Below are 22,117 nucleotides of genomic sequence, written 5' to 3' on the forward strand. Positions count from 1 at the left end.
CTTCTTCATAGTAAGTGTACGATTTTGGTTGAATTCTATAAATGATGCATATATCTTCCATATTAAATATGTGAGAAATCATATACTAAGATATAAAAAGTTTATTTGCCTCTATCTTCTTTAAGGTCTCAAGAGAAGTATCAACAAATGCATCTTTTATTTGACAAATATATCTCTTGATATGAAATATCTTCTTGAATTAATCTACCCATTTATGTGAAAACTCAAGCTCCCTCTCACGCTCTTTTTTGAGTATCATACTATAAAATCTCTTTGCAATAGCAACTATAAGATCATTAGACAAAACAACATTATAATCTTCCATAAGCTTAAACTAGGTGAAAGTAGCTTCCTCCACATGTGGACATTGAACTTTCCTAATGCACTTTGAGACAAGTAGATGTTGAACATCAATATCCAATAAATCTCTCTTCTTCATTAACTTGCAAATACTCATCTTAGAAGTTGAAGTATGATACATAGAATTAGTCTATGTAGTCAAAGCCTTATTAGTAATATTTTTTTCACTAACCACCAACCTCTAATGCTATTGGAGGATCTCTTTTTTTTGCACTTAAGTAAATTTAGAGTCTTTCTTCATTGTAGACCTAGACTTCCAACCTCCAAATCATCAAATTACAATTTTGTCACAACATTAGAAGAGGCTAATGCAAGAGAACTTGTAGTGTAATTCCAAGAGAGGTTGTTGGAGTTTGTAGCCAATAATATCTACATGATGTGGAATGTGCAATGAAGATATTGTGATCTATGTACATTATTGTAAGTATCAACCACAACATAATCTGCATCTAATTCAATTTAATCCACGTTGTACAATTAATTAGCCTCACTTTCATTGAAATTAATACTTATTGAGGTGATTTCATTGAATATGAAAGCATAATTATTATACAAATTCTCTTAACTGTTGTTACTTCTCAGTATATTTTTTGGATTTTTTTTCGAGAGCACAATTTTTCTTATCACATATGCAATTTCACCGCTTATCAGGGTAGCACATATCGAGGGTGGACTATATGGGAGCAAACAGCATTGCAAGTGGAATACATTGGAATGTATGTGATGGATTGTTACGAGAATGATGTCTATTTAATTCATCTTATGGACAAAAATTAGTTACCACTTGCACATATTTATATCCTTGACCATCTGCAGATCATTTGATACGTAGTCCAGCAACAATTTCAGTAACAGGATATTACACACCGTACAATAAATGAGAAGATAGTCGCAAGCGCATGCTAGACAAGATCGCACTTATCGACAAATTCATTTGTGTATCACATAGTACAAATATTCTTGGGCGTTCCCGATCGTAGTCAGTATGTGTACGCAATATGTACCCAAATCCACTTCTTGAAAGAAGGTTTCACATCAAATCATGATGTTCAAGAAGTACGATAGCTCCTGATTTTCACCTGCCACTCTGATTCCTTCAGTTGTCAGGCTCGCGAAAGTGAAAAAGTGAATACCGGGAAAAGTTGATTCAAGAATGACTTGTCATGGTCAGGTATGATACCGCTTAAATACGGACTGTAATCGTGTTGCCCTTGAATTACCGTCTCCCACGTAAAGCCAAGAATGAGAAGTAAAGAGTGCAGTGAAGAAGTGGATATACTTGAGACTAATTCCTTTGAGACCGCAAGCTAGCATAGTTGCTCCATCGAAATGGTTCCCTTAACCACCGCCTGGTCGTCACCTTCGGGGAAGAGTAGTCTCTCTGTGGGGCAGGTTTAGAAGTAGACGGCACACCATCGTTATTGGGGGGCTGTACAGGCAGAGTATTTGCCGCTACCACTGGAGTGGTTCTAAGGATCGACACCCTGGAAGGCAAAGGCCAAGCAAGAGTCTCAATTGTTGTAGGGTCATCAGTTCGGACCTCAGACCGAGAATCTGACCTTGCAAAGCCGCATGTCACAGCAGGGGATGTACAGCCGGAATTCTCATCATTTGAACCGAAACCTCCTGGACAGTTCAGAGAAGAGAAGCCAGGACAAGTCAATCTTAAGGAGTGGATGGAAAGCGGAGAAACTCGACAACCACCTCGGTTTTCACCCTTATGCAGGAGGGCTCTTGCAGAATTTAGCTCCGGGATTTCCATGGTGCATGTGGTACAAAGAGTAAGAGAAGCCAAGTTCATTTTAGCAAGATCCTTGAGGGACATGGTAGTCGGGAGTTTCACAAATGAAACAATGCCATGTCTACAAAGAGGACAGGGAATGGCTCCCGGTGGACTTGAGGTTGCAGTTGCAATGATGTTGGTGGAGCACAGGTAGAGAGCACAACGAGTGCAAAGTTCATGTCCGCAACCTGAAGCAACGCTTGGTTAGGACTAAAAGAAATAAAATAAGATATCAAAAACTAATAACCTTCCATACTAGAAAATAAGGAAATTAAAACCAGGTCGTGTAGCATATTTAATCACGATTTATCTGCCATGAAAGGATATGAGAACAGCACCTTCTGCAGCCACAGTGCACCGTCTTTCCAAACAGACAGAACATGGGTCAGCGTCCACAGGCGCAGGATCTACGATTCGCCAGCCACAATCCCTGCCACGTGGAAGGTGATCAACAGAATATGTGATTTAAAAATTCTGGTGCCTTGTTACCAGAACATGCACTAGGAAGAGAAGCCTTCAACGTCTAGACCTGAACAAGGACACAAAAAGTGGAAATAAATTAACTACATAAGGGGAATGTCAACCTCTGACCTACCTAGCTATTTTCATAATGCTGGAGAGAGGGAGGGCGAGATAGCGCGATGGTGGTAAAGGTTGGACAGGAATTGATGAGTCTGGGATCAACAGAGGCTCCAGCCAGTGCCGCCGCAATAACCGTGCCACTTGCAAAGGTGTCCATCTACATCACATCAAATTTGTAAGTGCTCTACACTAATGACTTGCTAGGACATTGGTACAACGAGAACAAAATGTTTTCATAAAGTTAAGTTGAAGGCTTACCCTCCAAAACACAATACGGGTCGACAACCTAAGTCACTACCATAGCTCCAATTGTCTAGTAGACTAGTGCTAGGATTCACCATGTCATCGAAAACCGGAGGCAAATTTACATTTACAATTCTAGTACCTGCTGCAAATAGCATGAGGCACTCAAGCACAAGAATGTAGGATAAGCAGCGGGTATACCCGTTGCAGTTGGTAGCAATTCGACTTGCCCCTTTCGCAATAAGAGCCTGCACACAGAAGAAAGTTTTTCTCAATTAAGAGTAACTAACTTCCTGACGTTGAAAAGGACTACTAAACAGAAGTATAAAACAAATTTCAGTGGCAAGAGCATTCTTGATGATGGAGTTACTTAAAGACCAAACAAAGCAAGCAAAGAGAAGAGTAGACACCTGGCAGCAGGGTATACTGCCTCCACAAGCAGCATAATGCAACGGCGCACTACCTGCTCCTGTAACAAATAACACAATGGCCTTTCGTCTCAACTATGTTCCACACGAAGGCCTCAAACTACTTAATAATGATGACCGGCATTGTCCTGGGCAAGAAATTAAAGATATTATGTAATTTAAGAATTACCTGGCAAATTGAAATGCCATCACTGCTTAGGAACAAGGTAACAAGTGTAAAACTCTGGTAATACAAGATCCTAATCTAATAAAACGGTTCACTCACTCAATGTTGACTTCTCAACACCACGCTTTCAGGATTAGAGGGGAAAAATAAATACCTATCAAGTCAATAGTAGTGCCATCTTGAATGGTTACTGCATTGACGTTTGCAGAAAGATCCAACAGCAATTGTAAGCACTCGGTGTGGCAATTTAGAGCAGCCATATGAAGTGACGTAATACCTCCATCAGCGGCTCTGTTCACAACCCTAGCCAAAGAACTGCAAGAGCAATAGAATCTGTTCAATTCAAAGAACGGACAAACAGTTGTAATTCAACATGCAAGATGATATTTATCATCAGTTACATTCAACTGATACAAACATATCCCGATCAACATGCACTCTAAGATTGTGTGTTGGTTTAAGTATATCATAATAAAGAACCTTCGATCTGGGTAATTTTTCACAGGTGCCGATTCATCGCAGTTCACTGGCTGCAATATGTTCGACGGATGGATAATACTGGGCACAAAATCAGCTAAGATCAAGCGTATGCACCGTGAGTGGCCACTGACTGCTGCGAAATGTAGAGCTGTGCGACCATTTAGATAGTCTGCTCTGTTCACCTGCACAAAAAGACTTAAAAACCTTGAATATCCAGGCGTTGTGAGAACTGTACTAGGTAAATAGACTAAAGCTGTCACGGCTGCGCGCACTTTCAGGTTGTCACATCCTCCAAAGTACCCACTCATGATCACAACAATATGCTTGAAGAGAGCCTTCCTTTCAGGCGAATTGTTCAGCTCTGCTCAGGCTTAAGCCCGTAACAGAAACCAAAGATGTACACAATCACTTTTTTCTGTTCTCGTTTCTGTAAAAAAATTCATACTGCCTCCACTACTTAATCCCAAAAACACTGAAATTGTCTGAGGCTACGTAGTGAATGAGTCGCGGGTACAATAAACACCTATAATTCGTATTAAATTCCATCTAGATGACTACCAATAATATAACGGATAAAGTTCCAAATGCGCAAGGTTGACACAATCTATTCACTAGATACTCATGTTGGAAAAACTAGGGGGAAACCACCATGTGTCTGTAAGGGATGCATCGATATGGGTGTCAGAGCCTCACAAAGATGTTCGTAGTGGAACCAGTAAAAACAAATTCAGTAATTTTCAAAGAAAGAAAAGAAAGACCGACTTCAGCACAGCAGTCCGTCAAAGAATCGCAATTCAACTACGATACTCCAACAAATCGTTACATTTTTCATGCTGTGAAGAGGCGGTCAAGATTGACGTGATGGGAAATTGCTGTGGCCACTTATACGCATTCCAATTCAGCTACACCTTACAAGTCAAACAACACCATAATTTCTTAGCTACAAGGATTAGAATTTCACTCACATTTGCTCGGTAGAGTAGCAAAGTTTGTACCACCTCCCAGTGCCCATAACGACAAGCCTGCATTAATGCAGTCTGCAAATACACAATAAAAATAGTGTCAAAAATACGTACACATTCAGAATAACGTCACACAAATGAATTCGGGACGTAGGCTGATCATTGACCATTAAAATTTGGCATGCTCCGATCTGATCATTCGTGGAAGATAGCCTAATACCTGTCCACAGTAATTCCTCGTATTGACTTCTACTCCGCATTCGAGAAGTAATGTTACAATCTGAATAGCGAGTTCACAGGTAAACAAAGTAAGAAAAAGTTCAAGGGAAGATAGCAAGTTGAATAAACCAAGATTAAAACGCCCAAGGCCCTACTAACACTTCTATGCGCAGAATTTATCATTCTTCTAATATAACCGTTTACAAGTCGTAGATGACTGCTAACCTAAGCGTAGCTAAAGCAACTTCTAGGAGTCCGACACTTCATTCACAACTCCTAGAGTACGTGCGCCTAATCAACCATGAACTACGATGCTACAATCTAGACATGCTATCTGGTAAGCCCCAAAAACAAGACAAACTCTGCCAACCTCAAATTAAAAAAATCGCACTAGATGATCATGTATGTACATCTATGATTTTTTTTTCGGTAGGGAAGTCACCTGTAACGACCCCGGACAGATTTCGAACAGCATCCATCATCCGAGAAATGTTGGTAAAACTATTAAATATATGTCCCTTTCTCCAGCTTAACAGAGCATACTTCAACTCTTACCCATGATTGTCGCTTTACTCAACTCGTTGAAAGGATTGCCAAAGAGATAGAGCGCATGACCCGAGTTGGAGAAGAACCAAACATACCAGAACTCCAAACCGAATGAGAGCGAGTGATAAACATTAATGAAGGCAAGAGGAAAGCCAACCTCATTGTGCCCTTGCATTGCCGAGAAGTGAAGGGGCGAATTGCGCACTCCGAAGGTGGAATACTTTGCCAAACGGGGATTGCATTCCAATAGAGCCTGTGCCTCTTGCAAATCTCCATCACGTGCTGCGGATACCAAGCGCTCTCCTGACGCAGAGCAACCAAACGAATTGCCCATGCTGTAACCACTTACTTGACGTTCCTGTAGCAACCCCTGCTCCTCAATCTGCTCAAATCATCTTGTTCTTCGGAGAAAAATGCAATCCGCTCGCACATTTCGCTGTTACATCTAAACAGGGAAACTATAAGAAGAGGATGATCCTAATATCAGCGTGTACGTACGCCATGAATTCCGTACACCTATCGTCCGAGAAGCAAAGCTACTCAAACCACCCGGTCTCTCCGAGGAAGGTACTCAAAATTACTAAATGCTCCCTTCCGCAGTCTGAGATTTCAATCTAAGACTTCAATGCACCAGGGAATGAAACATGGAACCTGCCGCTAACCAAGGAATACGCGCAAAATGCTCAAACTATCTGGCCGAAATGGTCCAGGCTCGTTACAGAAAACCTACCGAGAACGAAGCTGCAGCCATCCCCCAGAAATCGACCTCTACTCTTCCAGCCATCGCCACTAAGCACTTTCAAACAAATAGAAATAGGGAGAGGGAGGGAGGTGGAGAGAGAGAGAGAGAGAGAAAAAAAAAAAAAAATACAGAATAGAAACACTCTCGACCGCTCCTCGAAAGCCAATGCCACACCACGAATCACACACAACCCCACGCCATAGAGCCAAACCTCACACTCCCAAACGCGTTCAAAATTGAACGCCCTCCTCGCATCACTTAACAACCTCCAGAAACTCTCCTATCACTAACCTCCGCACCGTACCGCCAACACCTCGTCACCAATGTACAATCCAACTATGCCAACTCTTCCTCCTCCACCCTCTGGACGACCTCAATTTCTCAAGGCAAAACGCTAAAACCTCATTCCAAACACACACCACTCTTACTCCTCCAGAAACTTACACGCAATTAAGCCAGGGGCTACGGCACACCGCCGACGGGTAAGACGCCGATCGTGTACGAAGTGGTGGGCACCATAGCGGGGCATGGAATTCAGAATCCAAGCCAAAGGACTCCTCCGCAAGGGCGATGAGAGGGGAGGGTAGAAACGAGGAGGAGGAGAAAGACACAAACATAGAAAGAAAGAAGGAAAGAGCATGGTCAAACGTGCCCCTCTCCCTTCCTCGGTCTTACGTCACTCCGCCATGACCACGACAGCAGGCGGGCTGGGCGGGCTGGGCGGGCTGGGCGGGCTGGGCGGGCTGGGCTGGCTGGGCTGGCTGGGCTGGACCGGGCGAGCGGGCATGGGTGCCCATCGGCATTGTGGTTGGAGCGATGAATATGAACACGGTATATTCATGGATAGCGTGCCTCAGTGGGCTGGAATCCCCCTGATACTCGGAAAGACCCGGCAAACCTGGGTTTCTAAATCGGGTCACCGGTGTATCAGTGCCCTCATTGAAAACGGCTACGGGATTATTAGGTTTATGTACCCCCCTAATATTGATTTTCACGTAGTGCCTTTTATTTTCATGCTACAGTTAATATAAACAATTTCCCAATGTCTTCAATTAATATATGATCCAAACTACAGCCCATTCTCTATCTTATGCTTTTAATGACGGTGATCATTTTTAAGATGCGTGAAGTGAAGTTTGAGGTTTGAAATTTTTCATTTGGGTGCATAGTTATGACGTAGATTCTACATATCAGACAAACAGAATAATTAAATATACATAAAATAAAATATAACAACATTTATGGAATTGATTTGAAATCTTACATGGAAACAATGATTGCAGAATATTCTAGTTATTCTTGATCGGGTGGAAAGTGCTTCAACATGGGTTTCTGAAAGCTGCAGTACATTTTTTTAAATCACTTTTTGGAGGAAAACAAAACAATAAAGTAAATAAAAAGAATCTCTCTTGTCTTGCTTCTTAACTCACACCGTGTTTTAATTTCGTGTGTTTTGACCTCATTCTATGATTGGTGCCTTGTTTCGTTGATAATATTACATGATGGCTATAAGACCCTTCGTTTCACATCAAAATTAGCAATTATTGGATGAATATAAAATTAGTGGAGTACTAAGAATTTTAAACCTCGTTCCAATTTGCAGTTCACAGTAGATGTCACTAACTTAGTGAATTTTGAATGAAATTGCATTCACAAATTGTTGAAGTAGAAATACTGTGTTGTGGGATGGAGTGAAAAAGAACAGTTTTGAAACTTGATTTTAAAAATGAGTTATAGAAGAAATGTTTTTACTGTGTTTTTATTCGAAGAAAGTGACATACCATTTTTGAAATAAAAAGGTATTTTACATTTTAAAATAATTTATGAAATTTTACGAATATTATTTATAGACTAGTTTACTTTAAATGATGAATAATAAAAACTTAAAAAGATATGTCCCAATTTTTAAAAGTAGGTCTGTGGGGTAAGGAAGATTGTATTAATAAAATCTAGTTGGAGCTTAATTTATTCAAATTAGTTAGAAGGTCTCATCCAAAGAAGACAATAAACTTAAAACTTCATAAGAAAAAAAAGAAAAAAGAAATTATGTTGGAGACTTAATGTTTGAAGTCCATAATTAATGAGGACGTCCACATTCATCCATGCACACATTCATCCGGCACCCAGTACATGTGACGGCTCTCTAGTTTCGAAGAAGCTTCCCTCGGAATTCGAAACTCCTTGGAAGTGGATCCCCAGAGCCCTCCCTGCCCGTAAAGCAACAGAAGCCCTAACCGCCAACGCACTCAGCTCCGGGCAGCGGGCAGCGGGCAGAGTAAAGAATAATCAGATCCTCTCTCAAGTCCAATGCTGCATGTTATTTGGCCAACAACAAATTATTCGTACTGTCAGTTTTTGAATTTTTCATGAGCAGTTTTCTAGCATTCAATTCCAATACTTTTTTTCATTGATTTTAAAACTTTTATTAATTTATTACTTATTTATTGTATAATTAATTTGGTTGCATGAATTTTGTTTGGACTTAAAGATAAATGTAAATTTGACATGTGCAGATTATGACCCATTTTTCAGGTTGATTAAGAAACGATTCATATATGACTCCATGGCTTTGAAATATTTGAAATCATGTAAAAGCCCTTGTGGGTGTTCAATATAGTGGAAGTTTCACATTGAAGAAAAAACAAAAATAAATACAAATCCACACCATGTTTTGCTTATGGAATGATTTTGTGAGAACAAGATAAATAAATAAATAAATAAAGGTATTGTAATGTCTTAGTCAGTGTATGCTGTAACATAGAATTTTGTATTGAATCATTTACGTTGTGATGTGTAGCCTTTGTAACTCATTTGAAATGAAACTTTTTGTAAAACATTAAGTATCATTTGTATCACATTTCATGCACACATTTGGAGGGTAAAAATCAGTTAATAGTAAAATATTAATTCATTTGACTTTTGATTTTATTTGATTCAGTTAGATAATTAGGTTGATCACCTTAAACATATATTTATCTGGTTTATGCTAGATTATTCAAAATAAAAATAAATAAAACGAGTGGTCTAATTATTTGTGTTGGTTGCAAACAAATTGAAAATAAGATTCAAGTGTTGTCTTGCTCTTATTTAAAATAAACCAATCATTTCATTTTTCATTTTTTCATCTCATTTAATCAGGATGATATTTGTAAGTATCCAAGAGTTAAGAAGTAGCCAGTTATATGACATGGTAAAGGACAAAACATTTTAAAGTTTTGTATTTTAAATTTATATTGTGTATGTAAACTTTTCTTTTTCTTTTTTTTATTTTTTTTCCCTTCTCCTTTCAATTTTAATCACTGTTTTTTCTGAGAAAGCTTGTTGCACTACCGATTGTACAATTGATAGTTCATCAAGGGAGTGATGTCAACAAATTTGGAAGTTGTACACCATTTTAATTTATTCATGATTATAAGAACAACAGTTTTTTTTTTATTTTTTTATTTTTTTTAAAGTTACATTTTCGAATTAGAAAATTTAATTTTTTTGTAATCACGTTTTGAAAATTCTATTTTCTAATTAAAGTTTACAATTGATTCCTTGTGTTGAAGTTGTAATTTGTATTTGTAGATAGAGTATTTCGTATCAAATTTAATATTTATCTTGAAGTCCTATTTAGAATGAATACATAAATAAAGAGAGTTAAAACATATATCAATAATTATCTACTTAAAAGAAAACTCGTTTGATCCAGAATTGGTGTGAGAATATTAAAAAACCATAAAAGTTAGATTTTGACATGTTTAAACTTGGTGATAAATTTAATCTAAGACTTTTTAATAACCAAAATGATGATTTTCAAAATAGTCTCTGCAATCATCTAAGTTGATGATAAGTTATTTATTTATTATTTTCATGCCATCCAAATAATTTATGTAATAAAAAAGGCATACTTTTTATATAAGAATATCCCTTTATGATTTTTAGAGAAAATTTGAAAACTATATCTCATTTTATCACAACCTCCTTAAATTTTATAAAAAAAACTAATTGTTTTCCTTAATCAACTAAAATTTTAAATTATTTTTCACACATGTCTATTTATTAATGCATTTTTTTACAATAATTATTTTTTAAACAACATATATTGCTACAGATTCAATTCTTTTGGTAAATCATTAAATAAAAATTGTTTATAACATCGTCATGTTCACACCCACCACCTTAAAATTGGAAAGTTCATTAAATACTTACTCTAACATCTGTGGTTGCTTCTCAATTAAATTTCAATGAAAGATGTACACTTATGCAAAAATTGTTTAATAACTCTGCGATTATGATTATGACTGAACAAATATAGGTTAAAAATCATTTAAGAACAAACCATCATGAAGTATTTCACTGACCAATGAACATTTGTTTTATTCTGTTTTATATTATCTTTCTTTCTTTATGGAATCAGAAATGAACCATATTTATTATTTATTTAAATTCCTCAAAGACATGGGTCCCACAAAGTTCAACCTCAGCATCACAGACAATGTTCATAAGTGACAGAATACTCATCTTCACATGTGTTCAAACAATTCAGTGTCCAAAATACAACAATACCTTCAAGTATTCAGCTGCATAGACTTCACTGAGACAGATCAACCACAATTCCATTTCTCACCAAAGACTTCATCTTTGAAGAAGACAATACTCACACACACACGAAAAAATGATATGAAATAAAATAAAATAAAAAATCAATCTTATCGGGCGATTTTCATTAATTGATGGACGGCTGGTTTAGTGTTGTGAAGATTGCGGAGAATCTCAAGTTGGAGAGCCTCACTCCCAAATGTGTGTATCTTATATGTGGGTGATAAATAAACAAACCTGGAACACTTCAAAACGCCGAGGTAAGAGACTCACATGGCTCACAAAAGCATTTTGAGTTCAGCATGGACGTCGCCACAAAGCAAGAAAAGCTGTGGTGAAACGGTAGTGGAGTCAATCAATTGTCAGTTTAGGCTGTTCACCATCTTCATCACTCTCATGCTTGAGAGCTCACACGTAACATGGTGAAGGAAACAGCTGGTCAAGTTTTTGGTGTTGAACCTATTCCAAACTTTGGCTCATAAATGAATGAGTCAAGCAGAAGAATCATGCTTGAGACTAGTTCAGATTCCGGTGATGACTCGTGTTCTCTCTTCCAGGTATTCATTCAGCGCTCACTCGGAGAAAGTGGGTGAGGTTTCATTCTCCTGACTTGCAAGATAAGCTCCATTCTCACCTGGTCGTGTCAGTTTTGCGCTAGAAGGACCAGACGTGTAATAAGTTTCAAGCCTAGCTTTCTCGAAATCTGCCGCTCAGACAGGCTGCAACAGGTCTTCAGAGTTTCTTCCTCAACCACAAGATTCTTTCATGAAACTGAAGGGTTCAGTCACACTATCGTGCACTTCGGTGGATTTTAACTGATCTCAGGAAATGTGCCAGTGAAGGACGTCATGGGATCAGTTCAAGCTTTTTTGCGGTGCATTGAATTGATCGAAATAGTCGAAATATGTGAACCCATGCAGTTGCCCTACTGCTCACATGGGTTCTAGAATTCCTCCACATATGTCGGCGTCTTGACTGGTGGCGGCCGATACACCGGGGGAGGTTTCATTCGGGGCGATTTTAGTTTCTTGTGTACAGCCTGAAACAGATAACAAAGGGTTTGCTTTGGTTTTAGGTTATCTTCTTCTCCCAGAAACTGTCACAAGAACAAGTCTCGCTACCTTTATCCGATCTTGCAAGTGTTTTTATTTTCGTCACTAAGATCAGATTCTGTCGGGAGATTTTAGGTAACATGCCCTTGTAGTAAAGGGAAGTGAAACCAACCACCAGGATATTGTGCTGTTTTTTGATGTGCTCGGGGATCGTGGCGCTATTCAAATAGTTGCGCAAGCCGTTCGCAAGCTTCGTATTCTCCTTACTCAGCCTGTTTCTTTCCATTTGGATGGCCAGTGTGTCAAGCTTGACCTGTTTTGGTTTTTTCCAACATTTCCATTCGTGCACATCACACATCCGAATGAAGCTACTTGTGAACTCACCAACCATTACTGAACAGACCTAACACCAATCTGTTCACGGTATTCAAATCTGATCTTGAGAGTGAACACAAGTTTATGGCGTGGCAATTTAACCTTGTTGAATCGCTTATCGAAGTTGATCATACAGTTGATTTCTTCCACTTCATCGCCAGCGTCACTGACAGCCCAGGATGCCCAGTGGAATCGCTTGTTGCCAATTTCTGCTGCTGGCGCTTTGGGCTCGGCTTCTAACAGCCCCGGCTTTAGTAGAAAGCCCACTCCCAACTCATTCTTCCTCTCCGCCCGCTTAACAACTGCATGCACAATTCGACAAAACTTTCATTCAGTCGAAGTTCAACTGAAGATCATTGCTAAAGTCTACATTCCAATTTATAATATATTATTGGAAACACTACATTCACCTCCCCTGATAAACTATTTAAATTATCACATCCATATGCTCGAATGGGAATCAATGCAGGACCTTACGAGCGTCTCCATCCAGCTCTTGTTCGAGCACCACACCAGGCACCAGTGGGATGGCAGAACAATGCAATGGATCGAATGGGAAAATCTTCTCGTGCTCTGTCTCAAGCTGTTTAAGAAGAACCCACCCCATTAGAAATTCACACAAAACAAGCATTCGAGAGCAACAGAAAGAAATATTAGCAAGAGGCTACGTATCTGGACAAGGTTCGAAGATTTACTCTGGCGACCCGGCGGGCCATGATCTGGACTCGTTGAACCGCCGTCAACTTCTGCAGAAGTATGTTCTTTGCCTCCAAAACATTTTTCGAGACTTCCTGCAATGGGTCTTGGTCACAAACCAGTCACCCGCAATGAAACGAAAAGTATCATATAAGTAATGCATGTGATTTGATTAGCTTTAGCTGTTTTGTGATGTAGTTCGGCTGTTCTCTTGCTTAACACTTCACAGCACCTTGAGATAGTTATGCTCGTGATGCTGTATCCTGTCCAACAGTCGTTTCAAGTGGATGTAGTGACTGAGCAAGTATTCCTTCTCGTCTTTCACCTTCTTGTTCGTGGTATCCCACTCTTTGCTGTGCATGCAATTCACGACACATCGTGGATTAATATGGATGAAATCCTAAAAACTGGCTACAGTTCCACATTGGATGCATAGTAGGGAGGGATATGGATACAACTTGTTGTTTGGGGTTTGGAGTCTGGAGTTTTTGTGAAGCACAAACCCTTGATTTATCATGCGAACGCGCCAATACGACAGTTTTTCATGTAATTGAATGAGGTTGCGCATCCGTTGCTCGATGACACGCGACACAACCTCATCCTTGGCGACCAAATTTTTGAAAGAAACAGTATTTGCCTCCGTGGTTGCCAGGTATGACTGTTACCATCGTTGGCATTGGAGCAACAAAGAACGTGAGTTTCAAGTAGATGATCCAATCCAAACAACTCCCATCAAGTTTGAACATCGAACTTATCAAGTGTAACTTTGTTGATAGAACCGAATCCTGAACTGTGACCTGATGTGTGTGATCAATCCGCCGTTCGAGTTCCTCCAATCCCGCTTCAAGCGAAAGTTTCAGCATATTGTATTCCACGATGTTTTTGCTCTATCCCGTGAAAAATCGAACAACTAGTAGTTATTAGTTTGTATGAGTACAAATATAGAACACAACTTTTTAGAAAGGCGTTACGGAAGTGGTCGTGATGTAGAGCAATCGAAATAAGCGACATTTCCAACCTTAAGCTCTTCTCGGGATGATTCGAAATATTGTTTCCTTTCAGAAATTATCTCTTCGGCTTCTTCTCTCATTGCTGCAATTATGTCTTTCAATTCCTGCATCCATAAGTGATCGTTTCTTCCTGTTCAAGTTCACAAATGCTTTAAGATTACGAATTTCTGTCTGAAAAGAAGTACTTAGCTACCTTTTTCTGTTTCTCAGTCCCTGTTGTCATGAGCTTCCTCTCCGTCACGAAGGAGTCTTCGAGGCTTTTCAACTGCTCAGAAAATTGCTCTTCCATTTTCTGTAGTGATCAAGCGAACAATGGTATCGATTACAATGAAATCTGCCAGGGCACACATCGGGAGATGAAACAACCAATCCGCTTAAAAATGGTTTCTATCATCGTGACGAAGGCGGAAAGACGGCATTGGAGCTTTGAATTGCAATACCATGGTTCCCAAGTGATGGAGATCAATCAAGATATCAAGCATTGTTAGATGCTTGATCTGAGCAGCGTGATATTGAGCTTCAGATTCGTCCATCTGCATCTGGTACAATCCTATGACACGGTCTTTCACCTCCACCTGCAGGACTCAAGAACTTATGAGGGCTAAAAACATTACATCCACCCGCTTCTATATTGTTCTCCGTCGACTGTGCTGTTTGACATACACATTGTAGAATTGATAAACACATAGAAAGGGAACCAGTAAAGTGGAAGGTGATTTTTCAGAATGAGAGGAATGAGAAGAAGAGCAGCCTCACCTGATGCACATGCTTTTTGGACAACCAATCAATGTCCTCTCGCTGCTCCTTCAACTTGGCAGAGCGCATAATACTCCTCCATTGATTGTGAATTTGAAGCATGCTATTTGTACTGCGTTTCTCCTCCTCAACCTTACACTCCACCATGAGTGAGTTCAGGAAGTGAAAAGCCTTAGAATTCGTACCACCCAATTCATCACAGAGTTTCACGAATAGCATAAAATCGTTTGGTTGGGCATTATAAGACTGGAGACAATATCACAAACTCTCAAACAAAACTGACACACCATTGCTTGCTTGATTGCTGTTCTTCGATCCCGAATGGCCTTCTTCTTCATTTCTACAGCCTGCGACAAATTGAGGGCGACATTCTGGTTGAGCAAGTACTCTGTAAGCAATGGTAATATACAGATGTTTTGAGTCAATCGCGGCCGAAAATGTTGATAAAAAATACTCACAATGTGAAGGCTCATGTACAAATTCTGTTACCTTCAGTGCCTCGAATTCGGCCTTCGCCTTCTTCTCCTCCTCTGTTAGTGGCCCCTGGAAAAAGGTACACACTCCGCAACAATGAGACTTACCCTCCAAACGATAATGCGGAAAACCAAAGAACTTTCAAAATCGTACCCATCTTTCATGGCTTTGATTCCTCAAATCTTTGGTTTCTACACCCGACATAAGTTTGTCCGCAAGAATAAAAGAACTTACCTTCTGCTTCTTCGGTGCCTTTCCTTTCTTCGGTGCCATGGTGCTCGCTTGCTTGTTCGAGGTCACCTCAATCGGTAGCTTCCTCAATACTTCAAACACAAACTTGCTCACAGATTAATCAAAAAAGACACCTCCTCCATAAATCCATTGGCGTTATGTAGCTCAACCCTCCTGATCTATGACATACTCAACACATGGGAACCGAAAGCCTGAGACAGCCAATAAATTTGCTGTTGCGGATGAACACAACCTCATCAATTCATTCCAACACTGTCTCGAAGAAGCGATACCCCCCCGCAAGTCTCGAGCTTAAAAGTATGGCACCACCCAACTAGATTGTCAATCCCACAGTCTACGCCACAGCATCAAATACCCATCCAATATATATATATATATATATATTGATTTCACCATGACCCAGGTTCCAAAAAAAAAAAAAATGCAGGTTATACAAACAGCAGGGGAAGGGAGACGAGGAGACTGGAAAGGAAGCAAGCGAGCGAGAGAGAGACAGAGGAGTTGTTGGCAATGCCACCTGAATTTACATCTGATCCGTTTTAGTGGAACTATTCCTCACTACATGAGCATTAATCTGCAGGATTAGTGCGTTTTGCAAAACGTCACTAGTATCTGAAGAACGGCGTTGCAGGAAGTGTCGTGATGGTTGCTGCCCAAGTGATCCATATCAGCAGCCATGAAAAACTTACTAACCAGCAAACAAGCAAACAAACAAATAGCGCCATATCCACTGAAATGAGCGACAATACACTTTGCTTTCTGTTTGGTTTCCCTTCCAGGTTGTGTGCTTTGCTGGCTGCTGTGTTTCTTCTTTCAATGTCAATAATACTTTTAATATCATTCTTAAGAAAAAAATCCAACTATAGAACTTTTGATCAATTAATCATCACAAGATTGATAGTTTAGGGTTTATTTATTTATTTATAAATATACCATTTATACTCATTTCTTTAATATTTCAAGAAAAGTATCTTTAAATCTTCAGCATTTAGATTTTAGGTTTTTTATATATCTATAAGAAGCATTTTTTAGTATTTACAAGAAAATTCGAAAATTATACCAAAATAATCTAAAATGTAGTTTTTATTTGACATAAAGATAGACATTTTCAGATTTAAGTATAATAGATAAAAAAGAATAAAGCATATTCTCTACTTGGATAATTAAAAATATTTTTCTATATAATTCAAACATATAAGTTTTTTTAGTTGCTACAAGTTCTCAAAAACCCAACTATAGTTGTTCTTAAAGTGTATTCTTACTCCTATGATTCATTATTTAGTTAATATACTTTTCAAGGGTAGAAAAGTGAAATTGACTTTGAAATTAACAGTGGTCTCACATGCCTAGTATTTTGTTACCAATAGAACAAGCTGAAAGCTTTTCCCTATAGTATAAGAGTATTGGATTTCACTTAGTATGCAAAAGTCATGAAATTCCTAATTCCATTTTCTGTACAAAAACCAAGCAATGAAAGGGGGACAAAATAAGATAAACAAGCCAGATTATGGGGTTAATCCAGCTAAACATGGTAGCTTGTTTATACTTATCAAACAATATTGATCCACTGCACTGATGCAAATTCTCACCATCACTTTGATGAAACAATTTAAGACATTTATGACGAAAAATAAAATAAAATCCACAAATTCTCAGAGAAGATCGTCACATACGAAGTGGCCGCATTAAGTGCGAGTGAGAACATTCACACGAGCATGAATTCAACCCACATTCTTAATTCGGTGAGATGAGTGAGCAGTGGGTGGGAGGAAATCCGCGAAGTCGATGCTGTTGATCATCGAAGTGATAACAAAATTCAGTCTTTACAAGCTAATTTGTAGGGAATTATACATTAGGAAATTCTCACTGCGAGAGAGTCCCTGGATAGTTAAAAGATCAAACATGGGTCCGCGCGTGACAAGGCTTGATACAGTTGTCGGTGAAAAATTCGGCACCGGAATCGAATATTGCAAGGCAAGTGTTTTGTATCTGAAACAGTGTGGAAACATCGCAGTCGGTACGCAGATAAGGTGACTTGAGGACGTGACTTTGAAACACGATAAGTGTTGAGCTAGCTGGTGCGATGAGAACCCAGACAGCTGAACTCCGTCATCTAGAAAGCCAGCACTTTTAGTGTGTGGCCCGTGATTTCAGAACTTGTCACAGTAGCAATCGAAGTGGATCTTTGTCGAGGGTGTGGTGTTGCAAGGATTGGTGTGAGGTTAGAGGAGCTGTAGATCTCTCACGGCACTCATGTTTTTACGCATCCTCGTACCTGCCTTGCAAATGCTCCTTCAAACTGCACGACTGCCGAATGGGGATCGATACAGCCTCCTGCGAATGTCCAGCACACAATCAGTCTGGGCACTACGTGCAAAAACCCATGCTTCGTTGTCGGTGACAAGCTCGGGAGTAGACGATCAGGTTGGACGGTGCTAGTGTACCTCGCATGAGTAAGGGTGCTTGCCGGTGGACGATGAAGGTTTTGGTGGAGGTTTGATGGGAATGAAGCTGCCGAGCGACTTGCGAGAAAGCTTCTTCACCTCCAAGTAGCGCTCTGGGGGGAGCGCGCTGGACAGCCATGACTGCGAAGGCATCTTGGGAGACGGAGGGGGCAACAATTTCGACACCGCGTCCAGCCATTTGGTTTGTGCCGGAGGCGCTTCCACCGAGGAGGACGAAGTGGTGGCGGAGTGTCCTTGGCTGGAACTAAACTCTCTTCCTAAATCAGTTTCCTCGTGCTCATTCATGCGAGACGCACCCACCCGTGGCTCCATGTAGTTCGTCTTGCTCATCATTCGCGTCAGCCGCGCTCCCAGGCGATCCACTTGCCCAGTGCGCTCTGCCTCTTCGATTTCGAATTTCGTCGCTGTTTTGGGTAAACCTAGAAACCCTCGATGATTCGGTGTGTGCACCGTCTCCATGGAGTGCATCCGAATTGGAAATACCTCGTCCCTGAGCATCTCCTGCGCTAGACGCTTCTTCTCGTCTCGGTCATTTGCTGTCCCTTGCGCATCACAGCCAGCAGTGACTGCGTTGTCGAACCCCTCCTCATCGGACCAGAACATCTCTTCGGAGTTGTCACTCGCCTCCGCTTGAGTCGCGACATTCTCCTGGAGGTTAGGCTTCGTCGGCGTCTGACTCCTCGACTTGCTTTTGCGCCCGCGCACTGATCTCGATGTCCAGAAGCTCAACCGGAAATGTTGGAGAGTCAGCCTCCCGAAGTGAAGCGGAAACCCGCACGCCTTTGTGAGTTCGTCGCCGTCGTTGGCGAAGTCCTCGCGGCGCACATCTTGCTTGACTTCGTCAATATACCGACTCTTGGAAGTCTTGCTTGATACAAAGCGTGCACTGGAATTACGATGTGGCATTTTATCTGGTGCTGGCAGAGATGAACTGATTGTGGATGTTGAGGAGGATTCTCCTCTGGCTGCCGCCATAGCTTGCGCTGCAGGCAAGAACCTCTCCATTATAAAGCCTCGGGAGTGATCTGTGCGAAGGTGCTGCACATTGCTATGAATATCAGCCGAGACCATGCCAATGTGATCCTCGTAGGCTGTAACATTGCTAGCTCGCGACAACATGTCTCCAGCATCAGAGTAAACCGATGCCATGTTCTCGGAATGAATCTTGGGACTGTAGCGTTTTGGCTTCACGTAATGATAGTGTGCGCAAATTTGGGGGGGAAGTTTGAGTCAGAGAGGATGTCAGTGCTGTTTGAGCTCCAGCTACGGGGAAAATGCACTCGGAACTAAAATGCAGCACGTTCAAGGGATGAGTTGCGGCTCGCATCAGCACTCTAAGTGCTGTCCATCCCCTCTACGGCTCTAAATAGTCGATCGACTTACACAGTGCCATTTAGTCCCCATCCTGCACGTGACGATCAGCAAGTCATATTAAGAGCGGCAACAAACATTCGATGCAGCAGAAGGGCTTCAATTCGAATGCTACTCAGAAAGCTTCAGCTCAAGAAACAGACTACAGCGAGATGAGGAAGAGCTCTCATTGCACATCGAAGCCATGCGGGGTCCAACGCCAGCAACGGAACCAAGACAAACCACAAGATGGAGCAGCCTCACTGAAAAACCCAGTTCAATCTACACAGAAGACGACCCGGTACAAGAATCGGTCCACCCAAAATCTCACCAACAGAAGCTCAAGATCTCACAATCGAGAAGAGACCGAGAAGCAAGAGCAGAAACACTGAAGCACCCCAACAATCGGTTCCACGTCAAATGACGTCAAATGATCGCAACACATCGCTCCTCACAATGCACACAACAACAACACACTCCAAGTGAACCCCATGAGATGGAACAACTAATCCACCTCTCGCTCCATAAGCACCCACATTACAAAAAACAAAACAAAACAGAAACACAACGATCGGGAGTGCAACTGAGAAGTAGTGAAGAGAGAGAGATAGAGTGAGTGAGTGAGTGAGTGAGTGAGGAGGGATGTATCGGAGGATGGTGAGGGAGATTGAGCAGGTGGAAGAGTTGACTAATAAGGGGCCACGAGGGCGAGCGAGGTATGAATGCGATCCATGGCGAGGTTGGGGAAGCGAGAGAGAGAGAGGTAGAGAGAGCTGGGAGCAGAGTGGCGGTGTCTGTCTGTCTGTCAGGCAGAGTGATGCGCCGCCATAGCTGCACAGCTCTACTTCAACAACAACAGAGTCAGTGTTGCAGAGTACTACAGTGCAGGAATTCAGTACACAACAACTCTAAGTAGACGGAAGTATAAGGAAGTAGCAGCAGAAGAAGAAGAAGCAGAAGCCTGTATTACAAATACATCAATATACATACACATATAATTGTAATGTAACTTAATACAAGAGAGTGAGAGAGAGTAGCAGTCTATAGACTACTCCTCCTTTACTTGCCCCCTCCCCCAGCTTTCATATCCCATCCATGGTTTCTGCTGTAAAGGGTTTAGGTGGATTTGGAGCCAGTGGAGTGAAGTGAAGATTTCTTTTTTTTCATTTCTTTTTGTTTGATTCTGTCCTTTGTGATGATGTTGTTTTGAAGAGATTTCTTTACATTATGAGTAAAAGTGCACTGGAGCTGGTTAGATTGGCACATAGGTTTGTGCAATGTGTTTTTTTTGTGTCACTATTGGTGATGTTTCTCTGGGTTGCAGGTCTAAAATAGATATTGCTTTTTCTTGTCTTTTCTTTTGAAAAATGTGTGGAGAAGCCTCTTTTTATTTATTTTTTGTAATGTCAAAATATAATCATGGTTACATAGGGAATGCATGCACACAAACACATACATACATATATATATATATATATATATATATGTGTGTGTGTGTGTGTCTGTGTGTGTGTGTGTGATAAATTTATATTAGACCAAGTTGCAATTGCCAGCTTCAAAACTGCAGTAGTTTGTTTAATTGCAGTAGATGAAGACTCCACCCATAGCAAATTCTTCTAGCCAATTAAAAACACTAAGTCAATGAATTTCCTTCATAAACTAATCCAAATATTAATCACAACAAGGTTTTTATTTTTGAGTTTTTATTTTTATTTTATTTTACACACTCATACACACATTTATATATATATATATATATACAGCTTTTATAGCTCTTTAATCTTATTCTTGCTTTGAAGACTTCCATTGGGCCCCATGTTTGCATGAATCCACACATGCTTTTGTATGACCACCAAGACCCCCCCTCCCTCCTCTTTTTTTTTTCTTTTTCTTTTTCTTTTTTTGCTTGTTTGTTATTTTTTGGGTCATGGTCAAACCAATGCCTTAAAAAACAAGGTGGGGGATTTCACAAGCTATCCTTTAAAGGCAAGTCGTGGCAAAGCTCAGTGAAGTAATTGTGGGGAGTGTGTAGCATTGATGCGGAGGAGTGTGGACTCTGAGCTGGGACCACTTGACACATTGGAACCCAAGCACTCTCATGCTTCAGGTTGTTGTAACTTGGTGTTGTGTACACTCCAAATCCCATAGCACTCAATTAGGGTTTTGCATTGGGGAGAGGCATTTCTTTATTTATTTCTTTTTTCCTTCTTTTTTTCAAAACTCTGTTTTTGTGGGGGTTTTTCAAACTGCTTCACGTATGACCATTAAAGTTGGGTTTGACCATGACCTCAGAAAGTTCAGCCAAAAGTCTTGCCATGGTCAGTCGAGGGCATCATACAAACCTAAGAATGGAAATGTGCATAACAAGGGGAGGGAAGAAAACACAAAACAAACCAAAAAAATAGATAAAATGTAATAAAATGAATGAATGAATGGAGGAGGAGAAAACGAATAAATTAGTTAACTTGTGATAATTGTGTAGAACGCGGTATTGCAAGTTGTCTTTATTAACAAATCAATTATTGGAATACTAATACTAATATTGGTATGACACAATAATAGAGAGTTTGGACAAGTATAGGACTTTTTACA

General features: G+C 40.4%; 3 protein-coding genes across 16 annotated transcripts; all 3 read right to left on the minus strand.

Annotated features, from left to right (window-relative positions):
- Positions 1-1,234: 1,234 nt before the first annotated feature.
- LOC112281634 (putative E3 ubiquitin-protein ligase XBOS32) lies at positions 1,235-7,137 on the minus strand. 11 transcript variants are annotated; one of them, XM_024518380.3, is made up of 11 exons: positions 6,956-7,137; positions 5,927-6,205; positions 5,225-5,284; positions 5,008-5,079; positions 4,043-4,224; positions 3,717-3,877; positions 3,379-3,437; positions 3,170-3,216; positions 2,739-2,882; positions 2,482-2,573; positions 1,235-2,331 (listed from the first exon to the last, which is right to left on the minus strand). In XM_024518380.3, exons 2-11 carry the CDS (start codon positions 6,101-6,103, stop codon positions 1,646-1,648), a joined length of 1,680 nt encoding a protein of 559 aa, XP_024374148.1. In that variant the 5' UTR covers positions 6,104-6,205; positions 6,956-7,137; the 3' UTR covers positions 1,235-1,645. The 11 variants fall into 11 exon arrangements, with proteins under 11 accessions (XP_024374148.1, XP_024374147.1, XP_090105951.1 ...); XM_024518379.2 differs by having other exon boundaries at positions 5,927-6,214; positions 6,956-7,118; XM_090249825.1 differs by having other exon boundaries at positions 4,157-4,224; positions 5,666-6,214; positions 6,956-7,081.
- A 799-nt stretch (positions 7,138-7,936) lies between these two features.
- LOC112281151 (dynein regulatory complex subunit 2) lies at positions 7,937-16,349 on the minus strand. Of its 4 annotated transcripts, XR_012217337.2 has the most exons (16): positions 15,693-16,344; positions 15,474-15,527; positions 15,272-15,331; positions 14,985-15,116; positions 14,669-14,803; positions 14,422-14,520; positions 14,237-14,332; positions 14,016-14,105; positions 13,722-13,876; positions 13,451-13,571; positions 13,218-13,313; positions 13,000-13,105; positions 12,625-12,824; positions 12,320-12,460; positions 9,295-12,134; positions 7,937-8,821 (listed from the first exon to the last, which is right to left on the minus strand). XR_012217337.2 is itself a non-coding variant. In XM_024517367.3 (15 exons), the coding sequence occupies exons 1-15, from the start codon at positions 15,729-15,731 to the stop codon at positions 12,039-12,041; spliced, it is 1,620 nt and encodes a 539-aa protein (XP_024373135.1). In that variant the 5' UTR covers positions 15,732-16,344; the 3' UTR covers positions 9,264-12,038. The 4 variants fall into 4 exon arrangements, 2 of the variants coding, with proteins under 2 accessions (XP_024373135.1, XP_024373136.1); XM_024517367.3 differs by lacking the exon at positions 7,937-8,821 and having other exon boundaries at positions 9,264-12,134; XR_012217338.2 differs by lacking the exon at positions 7,937-8,821 and having other exon boundaries at positions 12,107-12,134; positions 12,320-12,419; positions 15,693-16,349.
- A 1,124-nt stretch (positions 16,350-17,473) lies between these two features.
- On the minus strand, positions 17,474-20,560 carry LOC112281018 (uncharacterized). The gene is made up of 3 exons (XM_024517135.3): positions 19,857-20,560; positions 18,155-19,580; positions 17,474-18,044 (listed from the first exon to the last, which is right to left on the minus strand). Exons 2-3 carry the CDS (start codon positions 19,322-19,324, stop codon positions 17,970-17,972), a joined length of 1,245 nt encoding a protein of 414 aa, XP_024372903.1. The 5' UTR covers positions 19,325-19,580; positions 19,857-20,560; the 3' UTR covers positions 17,474-17,969.
- Between the last annotated feature and the right edge of the window lie 1,557 nt (positions 20,561-22,117).

The sequence above is a fragment of the Physcomitrium patens genome, chromosome 4, assembly GCF_059467195.1.
Source record: "Physcomitrium patens ecotype Gransden chromosome 4, ASM5946719v1, whole genome shotgun sequence".
NCBI classification, from domain to species: Eukaryota; Viridiplantae; Streptophyta; class Bryopsida; order Funariales; family Funariaceae; genus Physcomitrium; species Physcomitrium patens.